The 10436-nt window shown below is 39.9% G+C and overlaps 1 protein-coding gene across 1 annotated transcript; it reads left to right on the top strand.

Annotated features, from left to right (window-relative positions):
• The first annotated feature begins 310 nt into the window (after positions 1 to 310).
• FGF20 (fibroblast growth factor 20) lies at positions 311 to 8942 on the top strand. The gene is made up of 3 exons (XM_086702885.1): positions 311 to 885; positions 6329 to 6432; positions 7816 to 8942. The coding sequence occupies exons 1-3, from the start codon at positions 600 to 602 to the stop codon at positions 8059 to 8061; spliced, it is 636 nt and encodes a 211-aa protein (XP_086559011.1). The 5' UTR covers positions 311 to 599; the 3' UTR covers positions 8062 to 8942.
• Positions 8943 to 10436: the final 1494 nt, after the last annotated feature.

A 10436-nucleotide genomic window follows, 5' to 3' on the forward strand; every position in this document is an offset into this window, starting at 1 on the left:
GTTCCAAAGACAACCCCAAAGAGGGGCCTTAGTTGCGCCTCCCCAAAGTTGCTGGCTAGCTTTGGCCCAGTGTGGGAATGGTTTTTGCGACAGCATGGATAGAGGACCGTCAAGGGCCCCTTTTGGTCACTTCCGAAGAGCAAAAACGTGTCGAGAGGAGGCCGGTTTAAGATTTCAAACAGCACCTCCCCAGCGCGCATGAAAGGACTTGATTAGCATATGTCAAGAGGACCCGCATATATACTCGGTGTGTATGTACACAGGACTCTGATCTGATCAGTTGGCGGAGTTGGAGCCTCAGCCCCCGGTCCCAGCCCCAGGCCCAGCCCGGTATTGGCAGCGGCAGCTATAGATGTTTCTGCAAAGCCAGCAGCCGGCTCCCACCCGCCCAAAGAGAGAAGATCGCTCCAAGACAGTGAAAACTCCCCTGCTATCTCAGTGCAAAGTCCAGTCAGCGACCTCACAGGAGTAACCGGGCCTTTTTGCGCTTGTTTTGCTATATTTTTCCTCCAGTCACTCCCCCATCCCCGCTACATTTTTTTTCTGGGGGGGGGGGTCTTTTGTCTTCCGGATCGTCCGCCTCTCCCTCGGGCCCCTCCATGGCTCCCCTGGCCGAAGTCGGGGGCTTCCTCGGCGGCCTGGAGGGCTTGGGCCAGCAGGTGGGCTCGCACTTCCTGCTGCCTCCAGCAGGGGAGCGGCCGCCTCTGCTGGGCGAGCGCCGCGGCGCGGCGGAGAGGGGCGCCCGCGGCGGGCCCGGGGCCGCGGAGCTGGCGCACCTGCACGGCATCCTGCGCCGCCGGCAGCTCTACTGCCGCACTGGCTTCCACCTGCAGATCTTGCCCGACGGCAGCGTGCAGGGCACCCGGCAGGACCACAGCCTCTTCGGTACGTACCGGCTCCCCAGCACCCCCGAGCCAGCCCGTGCGGAGGGAGCCCGCGGACCCTATCCGGTGCGAGGTGCGGGCTGGGGATGAAGGGCGGGCCAGCGCGGGGACAGGGAGGACTTTTCTCCCGCAGGGCTGCAGCTCCAGACGCCGGGGGCGGGAGGGGAAGGGGTGGGTGCTCCGCCCGCACCTTGCGGCCCTGCCCTTTTTCTGCTGCCTGGGGCGAGGCCAGGACTCGGAATCACGTCTCCCTCGCACGTCTCACCTCGCAGGCAGTTTTTAGTTTTGTTTTTTAAATCTCTGTTTTGGTTTCTCCTGCTTCTTCTCACATGGCCTCCAGCACCATTTACTTAACAAAAATTAACATCCGAAGCCGTCTGCTTCTTTAAACATGCCCCCGCGGTTACGGGGTGGATAGTGACTTCATGGCTACTGCTCAGAGGGTCGCTCCTGTGCAGGGTGGGAGCATTTACCGTAAATGTTCACCCGAAGAGGTAGGTGACAGATTCACATCCAGTGAGCGTCCCTGCTGTAAGGCTCACCTGCCTGCAATTCTTTGAGCTCTTGAAAGTTCTGTTTGGGCGAGAAAAGGGGGAGGTCGGGGGGCGGGGTGGGGGGGGGCCTTTCCGGCTACTGAGCATGCCCAGTTGCTCAGTCAAGCTCCTCTAGAAATTGTGAAACCCGAAAGCAAAGATCTTCGTATTGACTATATGGAAGAGGAAATGGGGAAGCGAAGGATATGGGTGGGAACACACAGGGACGTGTTTCAGAATACCTCCGGCAGTGCCTGGGAACAGAAAGGGTTAAAATAAACAGGAGAAGGATCCCTATGACACCAGATTGGGAAATCCTATGGTCTCTATTGTTAATTACCCCCTAACTAGCTGTAGAGCTAGCAAGTGCCTTCAACAGCCTGAGCCTTAATTTTCTTTTTTTCTGTACAATGATGGGCTTAAATTAGGTGATGACTTTTAAGGTGCTTCCAGGTTCTAACATCTCAGGATCTTCCCCCCCTTGCGGGGGTTTTCATTATATTAGAGTTAACCCGGTAGCATTCTCAAAGGATTCTTGGTCATCAAACTTGGGACATCACTGGAGAGATTTATTGTAGTTTTAACAGATAGGGTTTACTTGTCAGCAGCAATGTGAAAGGGCCCAACATCTGTCTTCCTTTCTCTTCCTTAGCGCACTGAGGGCTCTTTGAGAATCTCATTTCTGAATGGCCCTCTCTTGTCCTCTTCCCCTTGTTCTTATACTCTCATCCCTTTTTTGACTTGCAGTACTCATTAAAACTTTGGAGAAGTGTAAATCTCAGTTTCAGGGGCATTTGTAACTCTAGATGTAGAAATGAGCATGTGGTGGTCATTTGGTAGCACTTAAGGGCTTAGAAAATTAACTTTTTAAAACCCATATGTTTGCAGCTTCCACTGATCTCTTCCAAATTCCCATTGACTATGAGTCAAGAGTGTCATGACCTACTGGCCAACCTTGGGGTCACTTTGAGAAAGTGGTTTCTAAATGGAGGAGGCTGAGATTCTGATTCTAAAGAACTCTGCTGACATCAGGTGGCTCAGTTTTCTTCAAGAATTATGGCACTCCTTTTATTACAGAAAGATTTTCTGGCTACTAGAAAGATTTAGAAAGGGACACAAGGGTGGTAAGGACTAAGAGTAGAGGAGCTAGAAGTTAGGTTTAGACATAACCCCTACCCCTTGTGATACACAGTATCCCCTTGTGATACACAGTACAGCCTTGGAAATTCAGCTTTTAAGACACTTGAGATTCTTTTTTTTTTTTTTTTGAAATTTATTGTCAAATTGGTTTCCATTACAACACCCAGTGCTCATCCCAAAAGGTGCCCTCCTCAATACCCATCACCCACCCTCCCCTCCCTCCCACCCCCCATCAACCCTCAGTTTGTTCTCAGTTTTTAAGAGTCTCTTATGCTTTGGCTCTCTCCCACTAAGACACTTGAGATTCAACTGTGGCCTCCAAAGACACCACTTGCTTTTTTCATTTTGTGACTCTTAATAAGACTACAGGAAGATATACAATTCTATGGGAAGAGATTATAAATATTTCTAGGCTTGATGACATTCATCAAACTGGCGTTTAAATCTCTTCCTTAAGAAAAGAATAGTGTATGCCAGAATTCCTATCTTGCTAGAACATTTTTCTTTTGCTAAATTTTTGCATAAGCATTTAGTAATTGCAAAAATAGGACTTGGACCGATTTTGTAATAGTTCAAGTCACTCTATGGTGGGAGGCTACGTATCGGAACAAAATATTTACTGTTACACAAAGGGAAAAGAACGCAGATTAGTTTTCATAGCCTAAAGGAGGTGTGAACAGCCTCTACCATTCATTACAGTGCATCCTAGTGGCCTTGAATCACTAACACATCATAATTTACTGCAAGGGGGAGTGTAGGTGAGAAGAAAGTTTATGTTTAGCCTGTATAACATCATATGCTTCTCTCTGTATTTGCCTTCTTTTACTAGTGCTTCAATGATTAATTAGGAAATTATTTTGCTGTTTTTCTTTTAAACTCATTAATGTGTCATCAAAGTGAGAATTTTGAAGCAGCTTGAGAATGGCTATTGGTGATGCTAAATAACATGTTTGATAGTTTATACTAATTAGCCCGTGAATGATTAAATGAAAAACTCAGAATCCTGTATTTAAAATTTCAAAACCACATCAATAGAAGCTAAGCAAAAAGGTCTCAGTGAGGTTAATATAATTTCCTATCTGAGTTCTCTCTATATTTATAATACAGTTTTTCTGCACAGTAGTACAGTAGGAAGATTTTACCTAATATGTAAACATGAAATCATTGCTTAAAAAAAAAGTTTAACCTGAGATCAAACATATTCCTTTAAAGGCTTTTCCTTTATTCTCCCCTATTCTCCATAGATCTGTCTGATGTGGTTGCATTGTGGGTTGACTCACCTGTTTATTATGATTTTTAAAAAGGCTGGCTTTGAAAATGATACCAGAAAGACAAAGTACCTCCAAGTCTTTTTATGGGACACTGGGCATTAGAAAATCTATCTAAAATCTGTGATTACCTCTTAAGGAAGGTTTTTCATGTCTACTCTTTGTTAAGGAATTAGCTTAGTTGCCACCTCATATTATAAATAAGAAAGACTTGTCACATCTCATTTAAGAATCAAGTGATTACAAATTACTGTGTGGTATACTATTTCCTCAAGGAGAAAAAGGATCAGAATTTAAAAGTGTGGCTAAAATCTATAAGAGGAGCACAACAACCACATAACCTTGTTCCCATAAATCTCTGTGAACCATTGCAAAATTATTAATGCCTGGTTATGGATGAAGTTTTAGATGTTGTTTAATCAAGTTGAAACCACTGAATGCCATTGTTCTAAGGAGTTATGTGATTTCTTGTCTTTCTACAACTACATTGTTTTGGACAAGATAGCATTATCTTAAAATGAGAAATGGAGTCGAGGTGGTTTAGCATTTGGTTTTGCAAGACAAAAATGGATACTTTATAAGACCTGTTATATAATTGGTTTATATGGAAATGAAACTTATATTTTATTGTACTTGAAAACTGGTTCTATTATACATCCTAATCGTTTAATCAGTTCCTGTTCTCTGAAAGACAAGAGCATCTTAATGTAAATGAGATACTTAAAGAGAATTGAGTTACATGTGAGGCATAGTACGCTTTTCCACTTGAATTTAAAATTCAATACAATTTCAAGTAATTATACATTTGTACGTTTATCCTGGATGAAATGCTGTTAATATATCTTCTTCTACTGTTCATGTTTTGGGTTTGTATTTTTTTTCTCATAGAAATCACTCAATGGGGCGCCTGGGTGGCTCAGTCACTTAGTAGTGTATTTAGTAGTGTATTGTTGCTGTAAGATCCTTGATAGCTCTAGTGTTCTCCGTGATCTACTACTAGTTTGAGAGAGCTCATTTGAGCTCTTAGGAATCTGTGTTTAGAGCTTAAGAATCTATGTTTCTGCCAAAGAATGAATTAGGCTGTGAACAGCATGGAACCCTCTGTATAACCAAATAGCCAGCTTTTGTACTTTCCCTTGGCCTTGGGAACATCAAGTGTCCAAACAGGAACTTGTTCAATAAATCAAGATATGACATAAGAGCAAGAATCGGGCTAACTAGTGCACATTTATGCTGTTTGTAGAGCCGAAGAGGGGGTAAAGGAGCGGGGGTAGAAAGCTATCTCGGAAGGCAGTTCCAAGCACAGAAAGTATGTCTGTATATCCTTTCAGCAAAGAGTCAAAAGAACAAGACAAAGGAATTAGTCCAAGGGTTAGTGTATACAGAGAAAAGGAGCAATGCACAGGGAAGCATTAATTTTTTTTACTATGGCATATCAGTGTATTAAGTGGAGAGTTTTTGATCCTAGTTTATCTATTGATAAAGAAAAATAATTTTAGAAAGTTAGCAAAAATAGCAAAAAATCTACTTGCATGCTAAAATCTTGATATTTGACTATCACGTTTAATGAATTATAAAGTCCCTTTACTTCTTTGAACTATCAATTTTATTTTTAAGAACCATGTAACAGGAGACAGCACAGTACGTAATCTATAAAGTTTTGAAATCACTGTATCATCCTGGAGTAGAAACATTGGATTAGGGCTCAGAACAATGTGAGTTCATGTGTTTACTTCTACTAATTTCAAATGTCATATTCTAGGGCAAGCCAATAAACCTTTTTTGTGCCTCAGTTTCTTTATATGTAAAAATGGGGATAATATTATCTTACATACCTAGCTTAGTGATTTTTTTTTTTTTTTGAAGACCAGGGAGAAAATATAAGTAGAAGTCCTTTATAAACTATAAAACACTAACATACCCACATAAGGTATACTGGTTGCTGCCATTAGAAAAAGATTGACTTGAGTCATGGTTAGCAAAACCAAAACAAAACAATTAATACAACATGGTTATAATTGACTAATGGAGTCAGAAAGGACTAAGAATACCTCTATTATGTACTAATTTATGATAATAATAGTTTCCACTTGTTAAATGCCTAAATGTGTTAGTCCATACGACTCTCCTGGAAAAATGCATTTCATCCATTTTGTATATGAGGAAACTGAAACATCAAAGAAGATTTACGACTTGTGTATTCAGACTAGCCAGTAAGTTACTGTAAAGTTTTGTTACTGTAAATTTTACAGTAAGCTCTGAAGGTCAATCTGGTTTAAGGTTTTATACCTTTAACATTATACCCTGATGGACAATTTTTCCTTTTTAGCTTTTTTTCCATCTGTAAAATGGGAGGATCATCATAATAAGACAGTTATATAGCACTTTTCAGCCTATAAAGGACTTTCACCTACATTACTGTATTTAGCAATACCAATCTACTCTTTTCAGTAGTCATATGTTCATTAATAAATACAAGTCATTATTTTGTTTATAAATTCAGGTATCCTGGAATTCATCAGTGTGGCGGTGGGACTGGTCAGTATTAGAGGTGTGGACAGTGGTCTTTACCTTGGAATGAATGACAAAGGAGAACTCTATGGCTCAGTACGTATTTTAAAAACATTATTATAATTCTTAAAGTTAAGGCTATTCATTTTTGTTGAGTAAAATACCTACCAACAATGCATGTCAGAAGAAATATATAAAATATACGCTTGTAGAAATTAAACATCTGGGGCGCCTGGGTGGCGCAGTCGGTTGAGCGTCCGACTTCAGCCAGGTCACGATCTCGTGGTCCGTGAGTTCGAGCCCCGCGTCGGGCTCTGGGCTGATGGCTCAGAGCCTGGAGCCTGTTTCCGATTCTGTGTCTCCCTCTCTCTCTGCCCCTCCCCCGTTCATGCTCTGTCTCTCTCTGTCCCAAAAATAAATAAACGTTAAAAAAAAAAAAAAAAAAAAAAAAAAAGAAATTAAACATCTGCATCCTGATTAATTTCCATGTGTCAGGACAGTAGTATCTACTCAATTTCAGTTTTTAAACCCCAAACAATTATTGCTTTCAGTTTGCTAGTTCTTTCTGCCCATTATCCTGGGTCTTTCTACTTCCCTCTGTATTTTGATTATTCCTGCTAGAGACAGAGAAAAATGTCATTTTCTTCTGGCCATGTTAAATTCTTTTCACCTTTATATTTCATTTAATGTAAATTTTCTCCACCAATGATCATCTTCCATAGCTAAATATATATCTTGCTGACCTTCACATATAGGAAATGAGTGAATGAAGTCTTAGGATAATGTAAGCAACAACAGAAAATGGCAGCCATACTTGACCATGTCTGCAGTCTTGATAATTACAAGAGCCACGATTCAAAAAGCGACTGTGGTCTCTCCCTTAGGATAACATATAGTCTGTTTTGAAAAGGCAAGAAATCACTGGACATTTACTACATTTACCTAATAGTAACATCTAGATCAAAGTTAATGATGGAGAATGTATCGTCAAACAATTAGTAAATACATAAAGGGAAGATCCATGATTTGGAATGATGCTTTTGAATTAGGACTTTGGATGTTAACAAGATCTTGAAAGATTTCAGAATGATAGTGGAAACTTGCTATGTAGAACTTTGGCATCTAACAACAGAGCAAGATAAGCTACAGGCCTGTTTGGTGGGGATGGTGGTAGGAGGGAGATATAATGGAGCATGGGAAAGTTCTGGATATTTATTGAGTGTCTGGAAATAAAATTGAGAATTGATATTTAACTGGAAGTTCTTTGAACTAGGCTTCTGGGAGGCTTAGCAGACTGGGAGAAAGAATTCCAGACAACATAAGAATTAAAACAGAATAAAGCAAAACCAGCTCCTCCGTTTTTCTTCTTCGACAAGGATGTTGTTAGAGGCAAAGCAGTGAAAATAGAGCGATGAGACTTTGCTAAGGAAATTCTCTCAAAGGTGTTTTTTTTAATGGTAGTTACTTTCTCTCTTATAGGAGAAATTGACTTCTGAATGCATCTTTAGGGAGCAATTTGAAGAGAACTGGTATAATACCTACTCATCCAACATATATAAACACGGAGACACTGGCCGCAGGTACTTTGTAGCGCTTAACAAAGACGGAACCGCGAGAGACGGTGCCAGATCCAAAAGACATCAGAAATTTACACACTTCCTGCCCAGACCAGTGGATCCGGAAAGAGTGCCTGAATTGTACAAGGACATACTGATGTACAGTTGAAGCGTGATAGTGTCTTTACCGAAGAACCAAACTACGACCATTCTTTCTTGTTACAGTTCTCACCGTGAAATAACCCAGGAAGACCCTCAGAATGTTTTCTGGCGAGAGACTGACTTTGGAAACGATATTGAGAACGGACAAAAAATAACCCCCACATGTTGACTTGAAGCAGATCAAGACCTCTCTTTATACGTGGATTAAGTTCCCTTAGGTACACTGGGTCAGTCCTTACTGGAAAATTGAAGCTGAAAATCTGTTAAACTGTGGATAATGGGAACCCCACCTAGTTTGCTGCTGGTACCTCACCTCTCTGGATTATGTTTACTTTAAAAGTTACATTATAAAATAGACACTTCATGTTGAAGAAATAAATCAACGCAGTTGGCCAAAATTATTGCTACATAAATTCTGAGGACCTTGTAAGATTTTGCAGGTTATGGAGTTACATGTAAAAAACCCGGATGAAACATGGACTATGGAACATGCATGCCAAGATGGAACATTTTTTTTTAAGGATGGACCTATTTATACATTTTCACTTTGCAAATATTTATTATATATATTTATTTATTGAAGAGTTTATTTTTTACTGGTATATGAAGATAATGCAAAGGAAAAAACAACAACAAAAATTCCTTTACCGTGCCATTGTCATGATGTCCAGAGCTGTAAAGAAGACATCATTTTTGCAACATAGTAAACATAGAATAAAATCTTGAATTTCTTTTTAAGAATAACATAGAGCATAGACTATATATATTTTTTGCAGTCAATTACCTTCTAAGTGTAACAATGGTTCCTTTGCCTTAGAAAAATGCTTTATCAAGTTGTATTGAATTCAACACACATTCAAAAGGGAATTAAACACTTTTTATTTTGTGTTTTGTTCTCATTGCTTTTTAGATTAAAGTTATTCTACTAATATAACCTACTTGTTAAATGACAAGATTCTAAGTTCCCTGGGAAAAAACTTTGATATTTAGAGAACTTCTAATGTTGAAAAGTATCAAATATTATAGGCAACTTATGCTCACTTATTTTTGTTATATCTCCTGTTTAGTCATTTATTCAGGAAGTATTCATTAAAGCCTACTATACAGAGGACACTGTTAGGCACAAAGGAAGTTGGTGGTCAAGACCCAAGTGGGCCCTTCATGGAACTTAATGTCCAGTAGGAGAAACAGATGGCAAATAAGTCACCTGACAAATAAATACCATTAACTGTGCATTGTGATGTGCTCTATGAGGAAAGCAAGTTTCTGACACAGAAAACAGCAAATTTAGATAGGGTGAGTGAGGCAGAGAAGGCTTCTCTAAGGCGATGGCATTTTGATGGGTCTTAAAGAAGAAGGAGGCACTAGCCAGCCTAAGAGGAGAATTAAGAGCCTGATAGGAAGAGGAAACAAGGAGCCTGAACTCCCTGTGGTGAGAAAGAACTTTGTGGCTTGGCATTTCTAACAGTGTCTCAGGTGATACGTGATACTGCTAGACCACAGATCGTACTTTGAAGGGCAAGGGTGACCGCCCTTGGTGCTGTTTGGAGTTATGCCTATTAGCTCCACCTGTCATTACTTCAATAAATTAATGGTTATGTGCGGGGTGAGGATAGGGAGTTGAAGATATAACTTGAATAAAGCTACACGGGAATGTGTATGCGCCATGAGGGGAGTTGTGTGTGCACTTGAGTGTGTACTGGGTGAGAGGGAAATATTTCAGCTCAAAACCACTTGGTTTTATAAATGTGAAAAATAACAATAAATGGCTTAGCAGTAATACGTTAGTAATTTTCAAAATAAAATACTTCTTTTTACTTTTATCGATAAATACAAGTAAAAAAACCAACACCTAGTTTGGTTCACAGTTTGATACGTATATTTAGAGTACCTGTCCCCAAGCAAGCATGATGAAGTAGTTCAAGTCTTTTGTAAAATGATGCTGGTGTCTAAATTTATAACTGTGGAAGAAGTTTTATAAATTTAAAGAGACCATACGCTGGTAAAACATGGTCCACAATACGTATCATTACCCGATAAAAATTTTTTTGGAGATATGATAAGAATACAGGTTAACTTTTTTTATTATTGTGATAGCTACTTGTAGTGATTTTCAGATAGGAAGTATGATTGAAGCAATGGTTTTATAAACTTTTAGAAAACTAAGAAGTCGCCGCATCTTTTATTCTCATTGTATTCATATATCGGCAGCTCTTCCTAGGTCAGAAAAACAATTTGCACCTGCCGTATTAGTACTATCTGAAGAAATGATCTATTAAGTATCTGAATAGATTTCACTTGATACTCTTAAAGGGAAGTGTTGTGTGAGCATATTTAATTTATGTATGGAAGGATAAGAGTAATTTGATTTATTATCAAATC

The sequence above is a fragment of the Puma concolor genome, chromosome B1 (assembly GCF_028749965.1).
Source record: "Puma concolor isolate L17-30 chromosome B1, mPumCon1.1.hap2, whole genome shotgun sequence".
NCBI classification, from domain to species: domain Eukaryota; kingdom Metazoa; phylum Chordata; class Mammalia; order Carnivora; family Felidae; genus Puma; species Puma concolor.

Excerpts from the sequence above, each read along its gene's own strand:
- FGF20 (XM_086702885.1), top strand. The coding sequence starts at position 600 with ATGGCTCCCCTGGCCGAAGTCGGGGGCTTCCTCGGCGGCCTGGAGGGC. Across the intron at positions 886-6,328 it reads GCAGGACCACAGCCTCTTCG|GTATCCTGGAATTCATCAGT; the intron begins GTACGTACCGGC and ends TTATAAATTCAG. Across the intron at positions 6,433-7,815 it reads AAGGAGAACTCTATGGCTCA|GAGAAATTGACTTCTGAATG; the intron begins GTACGTATTTTA and ends TCTCTCTTATAG.